The sequence below is a fragment of the Myotis brandtii genome, unplaced genomic scaffold, assembly GCF_000412655.1.
Source record: "Myotis brandtii unplaced genomic scaffold, ASM41265v1 scaffold1296, whole genome shotgun sequence".
In the NCBI taxonomy this organism is placed as follows: domain Eukaryota; kingdom Metazoa; phylum Chordata; class Mammalia; order Chiroptera; family Vespertilionidae; genus Myotis; species Myotis brandtii.
In genome coordinates this window covers 209,838-235,136 of record NW_005354580.1, presented here as the reverse complement: position 1 = coordinate 235,136, position 25,299 = coordinate 209,838, and the positions used below count along the sequence as shown (strand labels likewise).

Here is a 25,299-nt window from a genome sequence, read left to right as displayed (position 1 = left end):
TAATGGGTGTCCAGATAGAGTACATATCTATTCAGAATCCTTAATGTCTTGTCAGTTAGAGAAGAATTCATGGGTTGGTTGATTTGGTTTAAAACAAACAAACATACAAAAAAAACTGAGTTCATTGAAATGAAGGGCTGTGGAAAGACAAAAGTTGAAAAATGTAGGTTTGAGCTAATGGTCAATAAAAATTATTTTAGTTTCAGAACCCTTCATACCATATCACTATAACAATTTTATTAGTAATTATTCTGGAATTATCAGTTTAAAATCAGTCTCTTCTACTAGAATTCAAGCTCTATAAAGGCAGGCCACCTCTAGCTCAATGGATGCTGTCAACATCATAGAGTGAAAGTGGTAAATAAATATTGGTTGATTGAGTATATATTTAAAAAGTGATAAAGCAGAAAAGTGTATAGAATATCTTTATGGCAGAAATCTAGAAGTCACTGTCAAGGAACAAGTCTAGGAGGTCACCAAAGAAATCCCAACTTAGACTAGGAATTTGACCTTGGAAGTGGGAAGAGATTTCACTTTGGAAGAGGCATTTAATAGTTTCTATTTCAAATATAAAACATTTTGGTTTCAGATACCTTAATTTTACAATTTGGGTTTTGGATTCCTTTCATATTTAGGTCCTGGACTGTTTAAGCTCACATGTTGTACATGTGAAAGAGCAGAGATTAAGAAAGCATGAGTGTCCTTTCATAGCAAAAGCCATGTGAGTGATGAGGACTTCAAGGGAGCGATGCCTGGGAGAAAGGCCAACATCAGGGGACGGTGAGAAGTTGAGCAGAAGGAAGAGATCAAGAAGACGGAAACAAAAAGAGATCCATAGCAATATGGTTTCCCAGCACGTCAGGAAGGGAAAATAGGAGATGGCGGTTATCATTAACAATCATAAATGCATGCATGTTCTCGCTATGTAATACACTATACATACTAAGTGAGGTAGAAATAAGTTAAGGGCTGTCTTATAATCCTGTGGTACTCACTGTCCCTACTCATTGCTGGGTTATGTGCCACATTCTACAAATGTTTCATTGCAAGCGTAATTATTTATTTTGTGTTTGTTATTGTCAGTTCTTAACAACAAGCAGGTAAAACAGCCAACTGCTTCATAAGTTATGGTTTGATTCTATATTTTAGCATGGGAACAGTGTTTTGTGGAAGAAAGTGCAGAGCTACAGTAACAAGCTGCCTGCTGGTGCAAACACGGATGGTTTTATAACAGGCACACCGTCTACCAATACTAGGCTCACTTCAAATCACTTTGTGTGGATGAGCATTTTAGAGAAAACAGCTGGCAGGAGAAACATTAACATTTAACCTTTACTTAGAACATGAAATCAATAGCAGCTATATGTACATGCGTGTGTTTGCATATACTTACAAAGGTTACATAAAGAGCTGTATGCTACAGAATTTGGGCCAACAGACAGCAAAACATATTACATTCCTTAATATTTTTTCCAGAGGGACAGGTGACTGAAAAAATAGTGAATATAAAATTCTGATGAAAACATTTGACTTATTGTCATTTTTGACGTAAAAAGATTTTTTTTTCAAAATGAGAATTATGTGATTCTTAAACAAACAAACAAACAAACAAAAACCTACAATTAGCACTGTGAGTTTTGATTGGCCCAATGTTCTTCCTGTGAACAAGATTTAGAGCACTGCCAAGATGCAGAACTCTGCAGATTACCTTATGGACTCAATACATGACTTTTTATAAATAATTTTAAAGAGCAACGATAATAGCACAATTGAAAACTGATTGGTTAATATATTACTCGTATATGCAAGGAGTCCAAAGTTATACAAAAATGAGATACATAGTAAAGAAAAAGACATTAAATGCATCTTTTCATGACCATGACAAGCAGAGCAAATCAAGATTACTTTAAAATTTGCCCAAATTAATAGAATATAAAATCAACTTAACATCCAAATTTACATAATGACAATGACAATTATATATTTGAATTGGTTTCTTAATCACTTGAAAATAATTTGACTTAATGTCTAGAGAGTTTGCCTTTTTTACTTCAGCGATCAAACCTTATTTGAATATTATTTGGCAGATTTGTTTTCTGAAAATTACAATCCACCAGGTGTTCTTGTCCCTGGATCCTTAACTTTGCTTTTGTTTACACAATCTGATTTTCATCCAACTTCACTGTTTTAGGCCCCCAAATCCTTCTCCATACTCGGCTAGCTGCAGTAATTAGTAACTATTTTTTTGCTCTTTTCTCCTTTCACCCACACCAGAGGGAAAGCTACAGTCTATTTTGTGAAGTCTGATTTGATGGAATCTTTGTGGCAGCCACAGAGAAGGTTCAGAAGCACACACACAGCCACAGAGCAGACAGTGCAAGCACCTCACCTCCCACTCCTTCTCTTGTTCCCGGTTCAACTGGAATTGAGTTTCTTCTTTCCACTTTCACAGCCACATGCCAAGCCCCCAATATTTCTTGTCTTGTTATTGTCTTTTCTTATCCTCCTCGCACACTACAATTCATGACTCACCATTGACAAAGAAATCTCACAAAACGTCAGTGTAATGAGAATAGAGCCATGCTCAGAGAGATTCGAATGCGCTCATGTCCCTAGCAAATGAAGTACAAACTTGGCATAATACCACAAAATGTCTGCCAATTATCAGATGAGACTTATTTTGTAGATAACCCTATAATTTATTGCCCACACCGGGAAATACTTTTCCAGGGTAAAAGGAGTGCCATTAAGAAATGGGAGAAATTGAACATATTGTCACCCAGCTCTCCCTGTGACTATGCTAAACTCAAAACAATTCTTTGGACACAGGTTTTATATGCAGTGCCTTGAAGAAACCTACTTTCAGCGGTTTCTCTCCACACTTAGAGGTTTATTTATTTATTTATTTATTTATTTATATTTTTATTGACTTTTAGAGAGAGAGGAAGGGAGAGGGAGAGAGAAATAGAAACATCTATATGAGAGTGGAACATCGATTAGTTTGCCTCCTGCCCTGACCAGGAATCTAACCAGCGACCTTTTGGTGCAAGGGACGGTGCCCAATCAACTGAGCCACACCAGCCAGGGCTCAAGGTCTATTTAATTCCCACCTCCTTCATGGAGACTTTCTTGATCCCTCAAAGGATACGCTGCCTTCCTCTTTTTGCCATTACTGATCCCAAGATCTCACAATAGGCCTCCATAGTGTTACTCTGCCTTGTAACAGTCATCTGTGTGCTTGGTTTGCCCCCACTCTACTTGACCCTAAACAACTGGACAGCAAGCTTCCTACTCATAATTGCATTTTCCGAAGCATCAAGCAAAGGTCCTTGCATATGGCAAACATTTGATAGTTTTGATGAAATGCTATCATCAGCTGTAAGCTGATCCTTAAATTGTGGCCATTAAAAATACTTATTTAGAAACTAGTGGCCCGGTGCATGAAATTTGTGCGGGGGGGGTGGGGGGGTCGGGTGTGCACAAATGCACCCTCTCTGCAATCCAGGACCGCTGGCTCCTAACTGCTCACCTGCCTGCCTGCCTGATGGCCTCTAACCACTCTGCCTGCCAGCCTGCTCGCCCCCAACTGACCCCTTTGCTGGCCTGCTTGCCCCCAACTCCTCCACCCCTTCTGGCCTGATCGCCGCCAGCTGCCTACCACTGCCGGCCTGCTCACCCCCAACTTCCATCCCACCACCACCCTGATCACTCCAACTGCCCTCCCCTCCTGGCCTGATCACCCCTAACCACCTCTGCCTCGGCCCCGTCACCATGGCTTTGTCCAGAAGGATGTCCAGAAGGTCTCCTGGAAGGTCTCCCAGTTTAATTAGCATATTACCCTTTTATTAGTATAGATGACATTAACCATAAAAAGGAATAAATTCATAAACTGTGATAATCAAAGATTTTGAGTCATTTTCACAATACAAAATCACTCACCTATTTCTGTATATAAAAGGTGTTTTCCATATACATATATACACACCAAAAGTCCCCAATATAAAAATGTACATTCATATTGTCTGAAAAAAGATTTTCTTGGAACTTTCCCTTAAACCTTTCTGTATGCAATGATTTCTATTTTTATTTTATAGATTTATTAATTAAGGAAAATAAAGTTTAAGCATTTATTAATTAAAACCCTCTGTCACCCTTTCTCCATATCATGATGCTGTTCTATAGAATTAACATGCTTGAACAGGTTTTATGTTTTGTTTTGTTGTTCTTTAAATAACACACATATCTCTTGAGTTAGCAATTTTAGATTATATCTGTGGACAGTGAAAGGTGAATGCTTTCTTGTTTTTGCACAACTCTCTTTCCATTGATCCTACTTAGGTGCCTCCTAATTTCTTAAAGTTATATCAAATTATAATAATCATTTCAGTAGGTAAATTAACATCTCCGTGTTTTGTTTCTAAATCCCTTCTAACAATGTGAGATCAAGACAAAAGCAATCCCTGTATTATGGCTACTAAATGCTATTTCCTTAGATTCATTCAAATAGCATGACTAGGCTCACAGAGAAGAGATAAATATAATTATCAAAACTTTGCATTTTAAAGGGCAAGTAGACACTAGGGTTTAATAGATTCTTTTTACAGTTTTTTTTAAACTTTTTTTCTAAATCATATGTAATCAGTTATTCATTTAATCAGATGCACTTTTTTATTTTATTGGACTACATCTAGAATAATTCATACGTAAGCTATGTAGGCACCAGATTTCCTGAGTCATATACATTTTTAGTCTCACAATGATTGATAGTTTGGCTGGCTACACAATTATAAGTTTCAAATACTTTTCCCTCAGAAAGTCTTTGCTCCTTGCCTTCTAGAATCCAGGGTAGCAGATGAAGTCAGCTTTTCATTTCTCTTTCCCTCTAAAAGGCTTGGAAGTTTATCTCAATTAGTGAAATGTTACTGAGACGCGTGTCTTTTTAGCCTGTCAGAATTGTCTTTCTTTAGTTTTGAAACTTTTCTTCTAATGACCAAATATGAATGCAATCGATGTTATTATTTCAGAGCATTTCTTCCTCATCGTTTCCCGTGTCTTCTTCTCAGATGTTTTTTAGGTCCTGCATATGTGCTCAACATGTTCTACCATATCTCATATTTTCTTTGTATCATTTTAATAGTTTTCTTTGTGGTTCTACCTTTTATTTTACCCTTCAGATCTCTACTCTGCTCTTTAACCCTAGCCACCCTATGTCTCAGTCCATCAGTCCAGGTTTTTATTTTCACATTCATAAGTTTAATTTTCAGTATTATTTTTCTTATTTTTTGACTGATCTTTTCCATAGCAATCAGTTCATGCATGGATGTTCAGTATTTTCTTGATTCTCTTGGAATGGCAATAAAACATCTTTTTTTAAAAATCATCTTATATTTTCTGAATTGCCTAGCAATCAGTTCATGCATGGATGTTCAGTATTTTCTTGGAATGGCAATAAAACGTCTGTTTTTTGAAAAATCATCTTATATTTTCTGAATTGCCTGTTTTGTTTTGTTATTTTTGTGTATTTTTAAAAAATGATGCTATTGGTTTTCTTTTGTTCTCATGACATCTTTGGCCGTTCATGTATAGTTATAATTGAAGGGCCAGGTTTGTTGACAAGGATTACTGGGGGCTCCATTTTTCTTGGACAGCAGGACCTGTATTAACTCGGTGGTTGTCTTAACTGACTGGCTGCTCTCAAAGATGCAGGGATGCAGGCAGCCAAGTGACTGGGGCCCACCCCCCTGGGGGAACTTATTCTCAGAGTTGAGAAATTGATCATATTTCTCTCCTGGATAGAGTCTATCTTTTCTATTTCCCACTTGTCCGTGTCTGTCTGAAATAAAATTACTTCAAATTCTGCTCTGTTTCTCTCTCAGTGAAGTATGAGGTAATTCGACCATCAGATGATTCCTATTCTTTAGGGTAGAATTCTGTAATTTTAACCTGTACTCTCTTTACATGTAAGGTTAGAGCAGAAAGGGAAAGTCAGGTGCTCAACTGGCCCAGTTATTTTGAAATGTAGCTCTTTAAATAATTTTCTTGATGGTCACTCCAATGCCTGCTTCAGGTCTGCATGTTGACTTTAGGGTTAGACATGACTTGGGACTTTCATGGTAAGAAGCAATGATCTCTCTTGGGCTGTGCTTTCTCGCTTTGAATTTTTTCCAAATCTCAGACTGATTGGACTTATTTTTCAGGGTTTTCTCAAATTGTTTTACCTAATATTGGATCTAAAACTATTATAGCTTGCTCTCTCTCTCTCTTTTTCTTTCTCTACATTTCTCCATCCGCATTTCCTTCCTATCTTTTTTTCTTTTCTTTCCTCTTTGTCTTTCTTTTTTTTTAATTTCATTGTTACCATAGAAGGAAGGGATATATATGTTTATGCCAGCCCATATCTTGAACCAAAAGCCACACTGAGTTTTTTATGTAGTTCTTTTAATGAGGCAAATAAATATGCCTTACATTTATTTTAAATAGCCTAGAATTTATACTAAATCTTCATTAGCTATTTTCTACATTTTGGGGTGAGTAGCACTAACCCATGTAAAACTGCATGTAGATACTTTTTAAATTTTTTCCAACATAAAAATGTGTTTTGGTGATAGCCAAAAGAAACGATTTCCTTGCAATCTGCTCTTGTTGGCACCCTGTGCGCTGCATGAGATATAAGCATATATTGAATCATGGAAAATTCAATTTGAAGTTATATAATGAAATTAGTCACTGCATTCTGTACAACCTACAGTCTGTGGTGTCATTAGAGCTCTGCCTATATAGAAAAAAATGTAAGTCTATTTGTATGACATTCTCCTACACATTTTGAAATAAAGTAATGGTCCTTACTGATTCTGAAAATATTCATGGTTTAATCTTAATCAAATCTAGTACTTTAACATTTTCAATCATATTAAGAAAGTTAAGCCATTTCAATGAGATATATTAGTTCCAGAACTAAGTTCCCAGGTTGACTAATTGTCTAGTTGATTAAATTATTCTAATTTGGGCAAAAAAATTAAAACCTTGCAAACTCAATTTCAGTTTAAAAAAGATGGATGTGAAAGTACCACATTTTCACCAACAACCAGATGTTTGATTCAAGTAATCCTCAGATGCAAGTTCCTCAGAGCCCCCAAATCATGGGACTCTAAGCAAAGTTCATTGAGCAAATATTTCTTTGTGCTGTCAAATAAGATAGGCATCCCCCAAAAGAATTGCCCTACATGTGTAAGTTGGTATTTTTCTATAGCGGTAATACGTATAGCACAACCGGGAACAAAGTAACAAGTGTAGCTAAGGCAACATTCCTGGGAGAGCTGCTTAACAGGCCTGCACTATGTCCCGAAATCTCCTTATTTCCCTTTGCTCCCACATCTTCACAAGCATATCATTTTAACTGAGTGCACACATGAGATGTTTTTCTTTTCCAGTTGTTTTTTTTTCTTATTTTAAACTTGGTTTTTCCCTTCCAGAGTCGATTGCAACAGTCCAGTATAATGGATCTTGCCCAGACAAAATCTACCGCGATATCTAAGATTGTTCTATAACTATAGCGGGGCATCATGGACCTTCAAAAAGATCAGCTTCACATGACTGCAAGCTGCCAAGGAAAGGAAACACTATACAGTTCACAACAATTGCAGACACGCAAGGTGGATATTGATCATCATTTCTACCTCCCAACATCCTAAGGAATTAAATGTAAGGAGGCAGGTGTGGCTGGAAACTACCTCTAGTCTGATCTGTTCTGAAAATTACTTCCATTGTTGTCTAGGTCATGTTGACACTCTTACCCCAGGTTTCTCAGGCTGTTCTTTTCTTATCGGGACTATTTCTTAAAGTAGGAGTTTTAGTTATTATTTTCAACTCTTGCTAGAGTTACTCGATTTTAACTTAAATATTTCAGCAGCTGCTTTCTGATGACATGTTGCTTCTTCCAGTATTTTCTAAAGAGAGAAAGGTAGTTACACATTGCCTTGGGAAGAACTCTCCTTTCTCCTCCTCCTCCTCCTCTTACAGATTCTGTCTTCCTCTCTGACTGCTATAATCCATATGCTCTACACCCTCAGGAGAGCCCCTCTGTTTGCAAAAACACTTCCAGTTGGGGTGCTGCACAAACATGGTCTAAATGACTGGAGAAACTGAGGCAATCATGTGAATGAATGTGAATGTATTCAACCATTAAACACATGTGTCTTTGAGAACCTATTCTGGCCCAACTTTCTGCAAGATGCCCAAGATAAAATGGTGAGCTAACCAAATACGGTCTCTGCCCTCATGAAATGTAGTCTAATAGGAATAATAGCCAACATTTATTAATTGCTTATTATGTGTTAGATGGTCTCATAACTCATATCATATAAAACTACTTTGAGATCTACTATGCAAATACAGCATAATGAGACAAGAGGTGGAGGGTTTTGTTTGCTGGTTTGTTAATTTAATCTTCCTGCCCTTTCCTATACTCTATGAACTCATATCTGCTCTATTTTGAGAATAAGGCTGAGTGCAGGTGGGGTGATTGCTCTACACTGTCTACATTCTCTCAGCTGGTTTAGCAGAGCCAGGATTTGACCCCAAGCCCTCCCACTCCAGGGCTCATGCTCCTAATTCCACTCATCCATCCGTTTCCCCACACTCTTGTGGTCTCCAGTAGTCATATGCAGTAAAAGAACAAGGGAGGGATGACATGGTAAACATATCTGGATAATCACATTAATTCTCCTTTGCTTTGTGTATCTTAGATAGAATTAAGGGCAAGTATAATAATTCCTTTTTGCATTTCTCCCTAAATATTTAGCAGTCCTATTCAGAATAAATGATTGATAAAATTTTAAAAATAAGTGTATATGGCCCATCATTTAAATGAGAAAACGTATCTTTCAGAAAAAAATACTGTAATGCGGATCACAATAAGATGTATATATAACATCCCCATAATGCCACAGTCTAAATTAAATCATAAATAAGCATTTATATTATTATATGCTTATTATGCGAGATACTCCACTCACTCATTGAATAGGCATCTGTATATTCAGAATGTAGTGACATAAATGGCTCTATATAAAAAGACATATTCATTCAGATATACACTGAGTGGCTATTATGACCACCCCATCCGTACTTTGTTGGGCCACCTTTTGCCTTCAATACTGCAGCAATTCTTCTTGGCATTGACTCCACGAGATGTTGAAAGGTGATGCAAGGAATCTGACACCATGCCTGATGAATAGCACTGTCCAGTTCTGTGAGATTTGATGGTTGTGGAACCAGCTGCCTGATGGCTCTTTTAACTTCGTCCCACAAATGCTCAATTGGATTGAGATCTGGTGATTGTGGGGGCCACCTAAGCAAGGTAAAGTCTCCCTCATGTTCTTGAAACCACTCCTGCACAATACAAGCACCGTGGCATGGCGCATTGTCTTGTTGGAAGAAGCCATCTCCATTGGGATACGCCATCAACATGATAGGATGAACTTGATCAGCAATGATACTTAGGTATGTTGTGCTATTCAGACGTTGTTCCACACGAATTAAAGGGCCCACGTTCAAAGGCTGTTAAAACACGTTGTTTACCCATATCTTCAGAAAAAAATCACTCCTACTGTCGTGGTAAACAACGTGCTTCCCTATTTATAGTGGTCTGGCCCTCTAGCAACTTCAGTGGGAAATTATAGCTAATTTGCCTACAAACATCATAATAATCTGGCCACTCAGTGTATATATCAGACAGATACTGCTTACCCTCTACAAATTTTTATAAAAGATTACATGTAAAGATGAGAGGAGGAAATAAAGGGGTGGGAGTGAACAGAGGGAGGAGATGCAGATGACGCCCAGGTTTCTGACTTGGGCTGCTAGCTAGCTGCTGCACAATCCATCAGAGGGTGAAGGGAGAAAGGCTGGTTGGGGACATACAGGGGTTCTGACATTGAGTTTTCTTTCATTTTTCATTTTGAGGGTGTTTTATTTTGTTTCTATCTGACACTGTGTTTAAAGCAATGTGCTCATTGGAGCTTGGCAATGTCATAACCCGTGTCTGAAAAGCTTGGTTTTATGAGACCAATTAGAGATGGTAAAATATGTATTTTAGAGATATTTTCCATCCTAATAGCCCCTAACCATCCCTGAGATTCTTTTCCTGACTCTTACATTAATTATACTTGCATATTTTGTCTTTTCAGTAAAATTATGACGGTTTGTGTTAGTCCATGCTCATGCCTCAGAATGTACACCCTTCCTTCACACCATTTTTCTATAAGAAAAGTGCATTTATATTATGACCTAGTAGAATGCAGTAGTAGGCACAAAGTTAATAAATTGTGGCATAAGCTCTATTGGAATAAACATGATTCATCTTGATTTCAAATTCTGGAAAAAAGGGAATGTGCTAAAATTAAAAGGAGTTTCATCATTGAATGAAGACAGAGAGAGCTGTCTGCCTTTGTGAATGCTACTAAGATCCCTTTTAACTTGATTTTACCAAGAGATTTTTCTGAAATATCTGTCAAAATAATTCAACTAATTTTTCTCTTTATTCCTACTTCTCTTGTAATTTCAGAGAGCCCTATGGGGCTAGATAAGTTTTCTTCTGTAGGCATTACTCTAAGAAGTGTAATTAAATACATACTAGAAGAAACGTTCCTTTTCCATTGTCTTCCGTGCTATAAATTTGATGTCACTGATGTACAGTTATAGGATGCATAGCTCTCATCTTTGCTTTTTCATCTCAGATCTGACCCCTCACCATCTTCTCTTGCCCTTGAGTCTGGCACCTTCCTGGTGCTGGCAGACATCATGCAGCATTGGCTGGGAGCCAGACTGAGCCTTACAGGAAAGCAGACTGACATGAGCTCAATAATTAGAACAATGCTGGACACAATGCTCAATAAGGATCTGCTGAATTAATGGATGCGTGGGCTACCTATCTGTTGCAAACAATTCAAGTTGATAATGGTGGGGCTAAGCATTATAAATGAGAATGGAAGACTGACCAGCTCTTTGGTCCTCCAAAGTCAATAAATCTTATTTAAAGCCTTCTTTTAGACACATAAAAGTTTTATTCACTTTTAATATGTATCAATAATTTTAACAATGTGAAAAATAACCATTCTCAAATATTTTGTGTATTATTTTGAATAATAGAGACTTTAACAGAGAATAGCAGCTAGCCAATTTCAATGTGAAGTGTTAGGATGACACGTAAGTGTACTATATAATACTAGAGGCCCGGTGCATGAAATTTGTGCACTGGAGGAGGGGTCCCTCAGCCCAGTCTGCACCCTGAAGGATGAGGCCTAAACCAACAATAAGACATCCCTCTCGCAATCTGGGACCGATGGCTCCTAACCACTTACCTGCCTGCCTGCCTGATTGCCCCTAACTGCCTTTGCCTGCCTGCCTGATCACCCCTAACTGCCTCTGCCTACCTGCTTGATTGCCCCTAACCATCTCTGCCTACCTGCCTGATCGCCCCTAACTCCTCTGGCTGCTGGCATGATCACCCCTAACCACCCTCCCCTGCCACCTTATTGCCCCTAAGTGCCCTCCCCTGCTGGCCTGCTGGCCCCTAACCGCCTCTGCCTTAGCCCCTGCCACGGTGGCTTTGTCTGGAAGGAGGACCAGATGACCAGAAAATGTCCGGTTGACCTGGTCTAATTAGCATGCTACCCTTTTATTAGTATAGATACTTCAATATCAAATTCTTAGCTACTTATTATATAATAGCTCTTGATGTAGAGTTGTTATAAATTCATCAACTCTAAAACCAACTAAATAATTTGAGGACTATAGTGTTCTGAAAATTCCTAAAATTAGTGTTTCTTATTGATTTCTTTAGTCTTTGCCATGTTCATTGGAATAATACAAAATAATTTCCAATTACCATTATTTTATCCTTTGTCTTACAATGTACTTCGTTGACTTATTTTGATTCCAAAAGCTAATAAATAAAAAGGAATTTTGTCTAGCCACATTCAGTCATATCTCTACAGGCACAGATTTATCTGTACTTATAAATATACACATTGCACTCAGGATTACAGATGGATGTGCAGCTCCTGCATCCTCAGCAGCACAAGGCAGCCTCCATCCCTGGCATGTTCATGTGCCCGTTTCACCTGAAACTCTTGCTATTTCTATTACTGCTCCTCAAGGGCAGCTGCAACTCTGCAGAGTTTTTGTCCTGAGAGACTATGGTTACTTTTTTTCCAATTATTTTAAGAAAACTTATTAGCAAAATGCATGTTTTAACTACAATGATGATATCCAATAACTTGATGTAGAACCACGATTTTATTTAATCTAAAAATCTAGGCACTGAAGGAATGATCTAAATAAAAATATCATTTTATTGGTATTGTATTTGCACCTCCCACAACCTTGGAAGTCAAAATATGAAAAATTAGAGTGGGCTGTAATTTATAAAAAGTAAAGAAAGAGATAAAAAAAAAGGAAAGGAAAGTTAGATGTCAGAACTAGAAGATTTTGTTTGGTTAAATATTTGTTAAACCAAAGTAAACTACTTAGGGCCCTCTTTAGATAAAACAGCATATTTTAAAAAGGCATTCATAGGTTCAAATATAAATACCACTTAAATTGTTATTATTATTAATTCACATAATACATATTTCCAGAATCTGCAAAAGCATTGTTTTACCCTGACTAGTACAACTATTAACCATATCAAAACAAACCCAATAGACTTTGCAAAACTTATTTTCCAACTCATACATTCTTTCATAAGTTAAATTTACAAGTTTGATCCTAATATAGTCCCATCTGCATATGCCAAAATATAATTCTTTTCAGTTATTAGGGTTAGAGCCCCAAACTGTCTTACTTTCTTTCCTGCTATATGCTCGGTCCCACATGAAATATTCATGGGCCTCCATTGGTCATGCAAGTCAAGAAAGGTGACAGTTCTGGAACCCACAGAAGTTTGCTCTATTCAGCAACTGGTGTGTTGAAGTACATTTTTATCCAAACATCGTTGCAGGCCACATTGATCTAGGAAAGGATGAGTGCTCATACCAATGAGCTCTCCAAACCCCTACAGAGAACTTTTTCTTCTGAATTATTTGGAATTTTAAGAGTCATGCACGACCTCACTTGGAATGGTAGAGACTAGCGAATTGTCCCTGGGATGTCTGATTGCCTCATGACTTTGGATGGTGGAAGGTGGAACATTTAAGTCCTCACTCTGAAAGAAGAACTTCCTCATGTGCACAATGAACTGACGGGTTATTTCCAATGAACATTATTTTATCCTTTGTCTTACAATGTGCTTCGTTGACATATTTTGATTTCAAAAGCTAATACATAAAAGGGAACTTTGTCTAGCCGCATTCAGTCATCTCTCTACAGAAAGATAGCTTTGCTCTTGCTTTGCAAGCTGGCTTGTCTCTAGCATACTACCCAAACCTTGGATTTCATGGTAACGTTAGTTCTCTGCTTTTCTGTACATAGAACCACATACACCCATTTCCGTGCATACTCCCTTCACATAGAGATGTTCTTTCCGTGCAGCGCTCTATGTGGAAGAGATCATTAGCGGCAAAAGGAAATTCTTTTGAGAGATTCACCTTTTCAGTTATTAGTTGTAAACCGCTTTGTATAACTTCCCATTGTTGTCTTTAATCCCACCATCACCCTCCACATGTGGAAAAGCAATAAAAATTGAGGCTGAAGAAAAACAGTAAGATGCCTTCAATTTCTTTTTGCTGTGGTTTTACGATAAAACCTCCTTCTGTGACTATAACTATCAACTTTATTAAGGAATAGCTTTAACCCAGAGTCACATTAGAACCAGAAAAAGAGGCATTTGTTAGGCAGTAGGTTATCTCTGGGACACTCACCCCTGTGAATCATGTCTGCCTTTTCTCTCTTCCTCTTTTAATTAACAGTGGGAAAAGAACAGTTATGTTAGTAGATAACAGAGCTGGAAAGAGAGATCCAGAAAGTGACATGAACTATGCCAATCTCCAGCCTTGCCAAGCAGGACACATTATATATGGGAAATCAGCCTTAGTCAACACATATTCAATGTAAAGCGACCTTGAGGGAATTGTGTGTGTGTGTGTGTGTGTGTGTGTGTGTGTGTGTGTGTGTATTTCTAAATAAGAACACTACAGACTGAATCATTTGGGGAGAATATAAATGAACCAAAAGAAAGGCAGGAGAGGATCTTGAAGAAAAAGTTAAATCCAAGGAAAACTTGACAAATATATTCCTTGCACTTACCTTTTCTGCCGACTGAGCTGTACCAAAAAAGATGGGAATGAAGGCTAACCAAATGATGCAGGTGGTATACATGGTAAATCCGATCGGTTTGGCTTCGTTGAAAGTCTCTGGAACACCTCTCGTTTTAATGGCATAAACAGTACAAGTGACCATCAAGAGGATGCTGTACCCCAGTGAACAAATGAGCGAGAGGTCAGAAATGTCGCACTTGAGCACGCCTCTGGCATTCGCTGGGTCTAGAGTCCGTTGTTCGCCATAGTCAATGATGATGTGTGGAGGGTCCACCACAAACCAGACACACACTCCCAGGAGCTGGATGGAGATGAGGCTGAAGGTGATCACCAGCTGGGATGCTGGACTAATGAACTTGGGTGCTGTGACGGATTTCTTCCCCTGCTCAAATATCCGGTGGATTCGGTTTGTTTTGGTCAGAAGGGCTGCATAGCTGAAACACATGCCCAGTCCTAGGAAGATCCGTCGCAAGGAGCATATGATTGTATCCGGTGCTGCGATCATCAGGAAGGTGATGGAGTAACACAGGAAGATCCCTGTCAGGAGCACGTAACTAAGTTCGCGTCCTGAAGCCCTCACAATCGGGGTGTCGTTATAGCGGACGAAGGTCACGATCACAAAAGTGGTGGCTATGATTCCCAATATGGCAACAAACACAGGCACCACAGCCCAGGGAGAATGCCACTCGAGTTTGATGATGGGGATAAGCTGGCAGGCTGTGTGGTTGGTGTTTGGTCTCTGGTCCAAAGGGCAAAGTTCACAGGAGAGCTCATCCACCTGGTAGTTGTAGCCTTCACAGCGCTCACAGTGCCAGCAGCAAGGGACCCCTTTCACCGTCTTCTTCCTCTCCCCAGGCTTACAGGGCAGGCTGCAGACAGACGCTGGGTGCGTGTGTTCCCTGCTAGCCCACTGCATGTCTTCCACCTGTGGGCATAAAAAATTAATGAACCTTCCATTCTCCCCCATTTATAATATCCTAATCCTAGCTAGAGGTTTGTCATAAATCACTGAATGTTGACAGTACAAATACAGTTTACCATCCTAAGAGCCCAGTTTCTTTCCCTGATATTGACTTGAGGAAAGTGTTAAATGATTGGGTCCAATAAATCATTCACATAATCAACTTGATGAGTGTCATTAGTTTCCATTTACCTACTCAATGTTGACCAATCTGACATTCAGGGAAAGATTGATTGACCCAAACAGTTTTAAAGCTCCGAAAACAGCCCCATGGAAAGATGTTTTAGCTCTAATCACAGGTATTAATGCCAGAACCCCTCAAACACTGGCTTAAGGTAGAAACACACATATACACGAGGATCCAAGTCTTTATACTATATTTTCAGAAATTCAAACCACACTGTCAAGTTTGAAAGGAGAAGGAAAAACTAGCTGCTTTAATCTCTGACACTCCTCATGTGTTTATGCTGATAATTCTATTAGTGTTTTGCATCCATTTAAGTTTGAAATACATTTTTCCCAATCTTGCATTTCCACACTGTGAAAAACACCATGCTGAATGAGACCGTTGGGTGGTAATGTTTTCCATTGAACAAGAGTAGTCTTATAAGGTGGCATAAAGCGGTGAAAGTGGTACAAATGAGGCAGTCCACATCTGTGCTTAGTATCTGCTTAAGGAACTTAAAGTTCCACTTTGCTCTTTTGGATTAAATCACAAAATATCTCTATTAAAATTAAAATGCTATTTTTAGGTGATTTGCTACTATGTGACCTCTTACCTTGAATTTGTTTACTAAAGGGTCTGGACCCAGTTCCAACATGTGTGAGGTGGAAGTTGGGAGTCTCCCACACCATCAAGCAATTCTGGGACATTAGCCTGGTGTCCTATGAGTCAGCTCAATTCTGACATTATCTACCTGGAAATAGCATCAGGTCCCTCAGGTTAAGGGCTCAGTCCCCAAGCTCAGTACTTGCAGAGGGATGCCAAATCTTCCCAAGGTGGAGTAGAGAATTCATACCTGTGTAATTTCAAACACCCTTTCTTGAGAAAGTAGACATTGCTTCATGTGTCATAAGGGCGCTCAAGACCATTCTATCTACCCTGTCTGTTACCACAGAGGAAAACAAACTATCTCAACCCTACTAATTTCCTAGTGGGCTTTTAATGATTTAGAAAGTTATTATATTTCCTTATAGGATCCCAGTAGGAAAGAAAAAAGTTAAATTAGAAGCTTCTCTCGGAAATATTGAGAAAAATAAAATGCTCCACTTAGTGGCTAACATATTGATTTTATACCAGTGATGGCGAACCTTTTGAGCTCGGCATGTCAGCATTTTGAAAAACCCTAATTTAACTCTGGTGCCATGTCACCTATAGAAATTTTTTGATATTTTTCAACCATAGTAAAACAAAGATTTATATTTTTGATATTTATTTTATATATTTAAATGCCATTTAACAAAGAAAAATCAACCAAAAATATGAGTTCGCGTGTCACCTCTGACACGCGTGTCATAGGTTCGCCATCACTGTTTTATACTGTAAATGGACTCATATAAGATAATGAAATTTTTTTCTGAAGATTATGTTTTAGAGCTAATTATTAGAAAACCAAAATTGTATTTTGTTTGAGGCTTCTTAGATCTATAATGTTACTATAAAAAAAGGCAGCAAAAATATGTTAGAAATATTAAACTTCAAGATTGGTAGAAATCTTAAAGGTCAGTCCTTTAGAAACAATGTTTTAGGCCCTCTGCATTAACATTCCCATGCAAAATAGTTTTTGCAATGTACTCATCTTAAACATTCTGCAAGAAAAGCATCAGCGTTCAAATCCAATGACCTCCTCTCAATTCATCCCTTTTCTTGAAACACTCCTTTCTTGACATCTTGAAACACTATGACTATCGTTTCTCTCCAACTGTCATGAATGCTGGTTCCCTCTCTTCTGTTTGGTTCCCTTAATTCTGCCAATGGTTCTATCCATAATGTTTTTTGACATAACTTTCTCTATCACACATATCTCCCATTCTCTGGCTTCAATCATCATTGCTCTACTTCAATCCTGCTCTCATTACTTGACAACTAGTACAACATTTCCGATGACTTAATAGATACAGAGGCAGAGCTGCCTCAAACAGATTGTCAAACTGCAGCGGGAAGGCCGGGGAGGGTTGGGGGGCAGGAGGGAGGGGGGTAAGAGATCAACTTTTTAAAAAAAGGACACATATGTAATACCCTTTGTAATACTTTAAGCAATAAAAAAATAAACAAATAAAAAAACAACAACAAAAAAAAACATTTCTGATGACCTGCTAATCAGACAAAACCAAATTATGAGCAACAAAGCTCATTATATATATATTCATTATCTGGCCTAAGGAATTTCTTCTTGATATCTCTAATTTTATTCAATTGGATTTCATATATAGCCTCAGTCATTATATTTTTACTTTGATCCATCCATTGCTTTGTCCAGCTCTACTGAAGTAATTTCTCATAATGCCATTTTTTGACCACCATCAAGGGTTTGCAATTGGCTGTTCTTTCTCTTCTAATTCATCCTGTACATATAAATCAGGACCAGATAAAAATATAAATATATTTTATTTGTTTCCTCCCCTGATAAAAAAATTACAAAGACTTCTCATGGATAAAGAGGAAAAATAAAAATTGGTAACCTGACTTTAAGCCCTCAAACCCTCGGTCTCAATCTGCCTCTTGAATTGTATATAAAATGCTCATTCAGGAATTATATGCCACACTCAGTTTTTGTATTCATATTTCTAAAATATATATTTTGACTTTCTTTCTCTATTTACTCCTGTTTTGCTTCTGCCTAAAATACCATATTTCCATTTTGGGCTATAAAACACTGCTATTCAGTTTCTTATGTAAGGAGCTTCGACATTGCCACTCCATCTTAATTTAAAAGCTGAACAGACTGAGAAATCAACACTGCTTCAAAGATCCCAATCAGAGGTCACGACACAGGGCATACTACTGCCCCCAAGATTAGAGAGACAAAAAGGTGAATAGCATGAGCCACTACTTACAACGGGCAGAGACTCTCCAGCAGGAACGACCTAGTGAACCAGTGCTGGGGTAAGAAAACCTGAACTCTAATTGCTAGAGGCTCAGTGTGGACAACCCTAAGAGGTAAACTCCAGTGGGACTCAGTCATAGGGAATCCCATAATTTTGTGAGATTTATTTGCAGGAGCTCAACGTTGTTCTCACAGTGAATTTGAGAAAAATCTCATGCTTCCAGCAGGGGGAGAGGAAAAGGAACAATTTTGAAATATGCGAGATCAATCTGCTCTTTTTGAAAAGCCTGCCCAAAGGGAAACTAGTGAACGAGCTGAACCTGCTGGGGTATTATCAGACCTTAACTGACCTAGGAAAGGGAAATACCCAACCCCAGCCCACTCTAGCCATTTTGTCCAACTGAGGGGAAAGAAAAAACAGAAACACTTGTAAAGTTCATAGTCCTGACAGAGGCATCAGCTCATTAAAGGACTGAGACCGAACCGAGAACTATACAACATTTCTCCTCCTCCAACACTTTACCACCACAATATAAAGGCCTATTTACAGCAGTTCCTCTAACCCAACACATCTTGTCAAGCTATCAGGAAAAAGTTGCCAGGCCCAAAAAAACAAACAAACAAATACACACACACACACACACACACACACACACACACACACACACACCTTAAAGAAACAGAGCAAGCATCAGAACCAGACATGTAATCAATAATTATTTTAAATGTAAGCAGGTTAAATGCTCCAATCAAAAGACATGAAGTGTCTGAGTGGCTAAAAACACGGCCCATACATATGCTGCCTACAAGAGACCCACTTTAGATCAAAAGACCCACACAGACTAAAAGTAAAGAGATGGAATAAAGATATTTCATGCAAATGGAAATGGAAGAAAGCTGGGGGACACTGAATTATTTATAGATTTAACATGTGTTGCAGCATATCTCTAGTAGTAACCAGAGTTTTACTGTTTTTTCTAGAAGCATTTATTTTAAAAGCTAATGAGAAGTTGTTTGGTTTTTTAAATAATTTATGCTTTTTCTAAATAGGTTGTTTAACTTATTTAGATACAATGTTCCTTGTATCATTGTTATTAAATGCTCAGCATGCTTCTGAGGTTTGTAGATGTCATATTATGGCCCAGTGTTTGGCAGTCGCTGGTTGCCATATGCTGCTTCCCTGGAATGCTGAAGGGGCAGCAGCATTGCCCTGGAGTCGGGAGGCATTCCCGAGGGATTGGTTTTAATCTGAATAAGTATAGGTGCATGTTATAATTTTGAGGGGTAGTAGCCTATTCAAAGGTCCTTGGCATTTAAAACTGATAATCTGCTTCTGTTCGGGCCTTAAACGTCTTAAAAATTCCAGTGCATTAAGTGCACAGCACATGTGATCACAGTCCAGGAGTCTTTAATGGCTGACATAAAGCTTTTAAAAAGACCTGTGTGCTTCATGTCACAAAACAAAGTAGCAAAACTGCAAAGCCTCCTGCCTTAAAATCACTCCCTTTGTTGAAGGTTTTGAGGAGAAAGAGTGGAAGTTAAGGTTTCACAAATGCTTAGACAAGGCAGCCACCCGGTGTTCTGGAGACATTAATCACTGCAGCTTTCCCTCCGCTCCTTTCTCTCGGCCGTTAGGTCTTTGGGGCGAGGCAGAAGCCCCTGACTCCAAAGGCTTTGGTTTTACGCTTTCCACCTGATTATAAGTTTTTAAGATGGTTCTTTATCATACTCAATTTTTTTAGCCTCTTCACTGTTCTCTAAACACAATGTCATTACATTCCATCAAAGAATTAATAAAGAAATCTACTTTAATTAAAAAAAATAAGATATACCACCTTTGCAGTGGCATTGTGTTATTTGAAAATGGACTTGGATTAGTTGTAAATGTGCATTGCAAACTCTTAGGGAAATCACTGAAAAAAGTAAAAATAGAATGATAATGATATGCCAAGAAAGGAAAAAAAATGGAATCATAAAATGGTCAACTGAAACCACAAAAGGCAGGGAAAGAGTGGAAGACAAAAATAGGAACAAAGTACAGGGCAACAAACAGAAAGCAGTAATGGATACGGTATATATTAATCCAACTATAACAATTATCACTTTGAATATCAATGGTATAAATACATCAATTAAAAGATAGCCATTCTCAGAGTGGATTAAAAAATAAGAGCCAACTATGTATTGTCTATAAGAAACCTAATTTAAATATAAAGACACATGAAATGAAAAGTAAAAGGATGGAGAAAAATATGCCATACTAACACTAATTAAAAATATAAAGAAAGCAGGAGTAGCTATATTAATTTCAAACAGAGCATACTTCAAAGCAAGGAAAATTTTTAGGGATAAAGGGGCCATTTCTCCAAGAAGACATAAGGATTCTTAATGGTGTATGAAACCAACAACAAAGTGTAAAACTATGTGAGGCAGAAACTGATAGAACTGCAAGGAGAAATAGATGAATCCACCATCATAGTTGGAGATTTCAACTCACTATTAGAAATGGACAGATCCAGCATACAGAAAATCAGTAAGGACATAGTTGAACTCAATGACACTATAAATCAACTGGATGTAATGAAGATCTATAGACTACTTTATGCAACATTGGGAGAATACAGAATTTTCTCAGGTCACATGTAACATTCACCAAGATAGATCACATTCTGGGCCACAAATACACTTTAACAATTTTAAAACAATAGAAAATATATAATGTTTGCTCTCAGATCACCATGGAATTAAACTAGAAATCAATAACAGAGAGACAACTGGAAAATCCTAAAATGCATGAATACTAAACAACAGACTTCTAAATAACATATGGGTAAAGAAAGATATCTCATGAAAAATTAAATAATATTTTAAATAAATGAATGAAAACACAGGTTATCAAAATTTGTGGCATGCAACAAAAACTGCTTATAGGAAAATTTATATCATATTTAAAAAGAAGAATTAAAATTAATTATCTAGATTCCATCTTAGGTCATTAGAAAAAAGAATTATGTGGTATACAAAACAAAAAGCAGCAAATAAATAAACCAACTCAGATACAGACAACAGCATGGTGATTACTAGAGAGAAAGGTTGGTTTGGGAAAGATGAACAGGATAAATGGGATCATATATATGGTGATGGAAGGAGACTAAAATTTGGGTGGTGAGCACACAATGAAGTATACAGATGTTGCATTAGAGAGTATACATGAAGCTTATGTAAGGTTACTAAACAATGTTACCCCAATAAATTTAATTCAAATAACCAAAACTTAACATTAAATTCAAATTCAAAGGATCAGATTAAATTAAAAGTAAGCAGAAGAAAAGCAATGATAAGAATTAAAATAGAAATTAATAAAGTTGAAAACAGGAAATCAACAGAGAAAATCGATAAAATCAAAGGTTGATTCTTTAAAAAGATAAATAAAATTTGTAAGGTTTTAGCCAGGCTAATTAAGGAAAAAAAGAGTTGGGACATAAATGACTATCAGTAATGAAAGAGGGACATCATTACAGATTTCCTGAACATTAAAAGGATAATAAAAGGGATACTATGAACAATTTTAGCTCATCCATTTGATAACCTAGATGAAATGGATTGATTCTCTAAAAGACATAATGTAACAATAGTCACACTCAAAGAAAGAGGCAATCTGAATAGGACTACATGTATTATAGAAATGGAATCAATAATTGATAACTTTCCAAAACAGAAAGCACCAGTCCTAGATGGCTTTACAATGAATTCTACAAAACATCTCAGGAATAATCTATTTTGGAGTACAGAAGCAGAGAGAATACTTCTTAACTCATTCTATGATATCACAATTACTCTAATACCAAGACCAAACAACACATTACAAGAAAACTACAAACCAATATCTGTCTTGAACATATATGCAAAAATCCTCAATAAGATATCAACCAAAAGACTCCCAAATCACCAACACAATATTAAAGCAGAACAAAGTTGGAGGACTGACACTATCTGACTTCAAGACTTAATATAATGCTACAGTAGTAATCAATATGGTGTAGAACAGACAAAGATTAATGGAACAGAATAAGAGCTGAGAAATAGACCCACATAAATATAATCAGCTGATGGTTAACAAAGGAGCAAAGGCAACACAATGGAGCAAATATAGTAATTTTCAAGAAATAGGGTTTAAACAATTGGACATCCACATGCAAAAAAAAAAAAAAAGACACACAAAAGAAGAATCTAGACATAGAGCTTATACCCTTCACAAAACATTAACTTGAAGGGGTCATAGATTAGATGTAAAATACAAAACTATAAAACTCCTAAAATGGATAAGCTAGATTTCATGAAAAAATTTTTAAAATTATGCACTGTGAAAGACAATGTCAATAGAATAAAAAACAATCCATAAACTGTGAGGAAATATTTGCAAATGTTACATCTAATAAAGTACTATTACTCCAAATATACAAAGAACTCTTAAAACTCAATAAGTAAGCAAATAACCAAATTAAGAAATGGCCCAGAAAACTTAATGGACATTTCATCAAAGAAGATATAGGCAGGGCAAATATGTATATGAGAAATATGCTCCATATCAGAAGTCATCATGCTAATGCAAATTAAAACACGAATGAGATACCTCTATACACGTATTAGAATGGCCAAAATCTGGAATTTTAAGGACAGCAAATACTGGTGCAGATGTAGAGCAATAGGAACTCTCATTCAATACGGGTGGGACTGCAAAATGGTATAGCCACTTTGGAAGACAGTTTGCAGATTTCTTTCTTTTTTTAAAAAAAATATATTTTATTGATTTTTTCACAGAGAAGAAGGGAGAAGGACAGAGAGCTAGAAACATTGATGAGAGAGATCGATCTGCCTCCTGCTCCTGCATACCCCCTATTGGGGATGTGCCCACAACCAAGGTACATGCCCTTGACCGGAATCGAACCTGGGACCCTTCAGTCCGCAGGCCGACGCTCTATCCACTGAGCCAAACCGGTTCGGCTGTTTGCAGATTTCTTACAAAACTAAGTATATTCTCACCATATGATCCAGCAATTGCACTACTTGGAATTTACCCAAAGGAGTTGAAAACTAATGTCCACATAGAAACCTGCGTAGGAATGTTTATAACTACTTTTCCATAACTGCCATAATGCAGCCACAACCAAGATATCCCTCAGTTAAACAAACTGTTGTACATCCAGACAATGGAATATTATTTGGCATGAAAAAGGAATGAACTATGAAGTTGTAAAAAGACATGGAGGGAACTTAAATGAATATTACTAAGTGAAAGAAAGCGATCTGGAAAGGCAACATAATTCTAACTATATGGCATTCTGGAAAAGGCAAAACTATGGAGACAACACAAAGATCAGTGGTTGCCAGGGGTTGGGCAGGAGCACAAAGGAATTTTAGGGCAGTGAAAATACTCTGTATAACATCACAGTGGTCAATATATGTTATACATTTGTTCAAACTCATAGAATACACACCAAGAGTGAAGTCTAAGGTAAACTATGGACTTTGAGTGACTATGACATGTCAATGTAAGGTTTATCAGTTGTAACAAGTGTTCCACCCGGTGGGGGTTTTGATAATGGCAGAGGCTATGCATGTGGAGGCTGGGGGTAAAAGGGAAATCTCTGTGTCACCCTTTCAATATGCTGTGAACCTAAAACTGCTCTAAAAAGTCTTTAAAAAAATAATATTATTCCTTTAAGACTGATTTCAAATGCCTCTTCCATTCACTTGAATTATAAGTGGTCCATCCCTTCTTTCACCATATAAAATTCTGTTTATATTTCTACGTATTTTGTTTATTCATACAATGTTGTATAATGTATTTTATGTATGTTATATAAATGTTTATAATAATTTCATTATGCTTATAAATTACAGTTAACTCTTTCAGTGGCTTTTATTATCCTTTATGTCAGGACCTAGAAAAATATGTGCCTTAAATATGCCTTATATTTGGGATCCATTCTGTAATATTTAACCTTCCATTCCACAAAAAAATGAGCACCAATGAAATTGTAAATGTACAATATTAAAAAAATCTATTTATCTCCCAATTTTATTGGCATTAAGAAATAAAGGTATCTATATATATAAAACCCTAATATGCAAATAGACCAAACGGTGGAACAACTGAACAATCGGTTGCTACGACGTGCGCTGACCACCAGTGGGTGTGCAGAACATGGCGGGCATCGGCAGCAGGCGGCAGAGCGCAGAACATGACGGGCATTGGCTGCGGCAGGATAGTGGAGCAGGTAAGCGGAGGTGCCAGACCAACGCAGGGTGCCAGTCGCTGTCATTGGGGTGAGCCTCTGGTGATTAGGGAAAATTCTTTGCTCCCGCATGCCATGGTCCCGCCGGGCGCTCGCACCTGCTGTCGGCATCAGCCCCGCTCACACCCGCTGCTGGCACTGAAGCCATAGTGCAGCTCGCACCCTCTGCCAGTGCCCAGCGCCAGCCCCAATCATTCGGTGCTGTCAGTGGGTGCGAGCAGTGGCTGCTGGCCCTGATTGCCCCTCATGGCTTCTCCCCCTTCCCCTGCTCCTGAGGGGAGATCAGGGCAGCAGCTGTCACTTGCACCCACTGACAACGCCAGCCCCAATTGCTCCATGCCATCAGAGGGTGCGAGCGGGGCCAGTGTCATCAGCATGTGGGAATGACAGCGGGAGTGGGGCTGCCAGCAGACAGGGGACCAGGGGCTGTGGCAGGAGGGGCTGAGTGGGGGCACAGAGGATGGGGTGAGACCTGCCCCCATGTCCACCAAGCCTCAGAGCCCACAGTTACTTGCAAGGTGCAGGAATTTGTGCACTGGGCCCCTAGTAATTTAATAAAGCAAAAATGCTTTGTGTACCAATACTTCAAATATTGAAGCCTATAGACTTACTCTTCATCATACAAACTTTCCATGCTTAACTATCCAGTTAACCTCACCATTAAATGTAAAAGAAAACGCATAATGACCACATTTCTGAGTACTTACTATATGTTAGTTTTTGTTCAAAGCATTTTA

General features: G+C 37.9%; 1 protein-coding gene across 1 annotated transcript in view; it reads right to left on the bottom strand.

Annotated features, from left to right (window-relative positions):
• Positions 1 to 25,299, bottom strand: part of LOC102247202 (metabotropic glutamate receptor 8) — a 299,383-nt gene that overhangs the window by 83,504 nt on the left and 190,580 nt on the right. Inside the window, exon 4 of the mRNA XM_014534368.1 lies at positions 14,245 to 15,180. Coding sequence (XP_014389854.1) covers positions 14,245 to 15,180 — 936 coding nt within the window. The remainder of the gene's footprint in view (positions 1 to 14,244; positions 15,181 to 25,299) is intronic.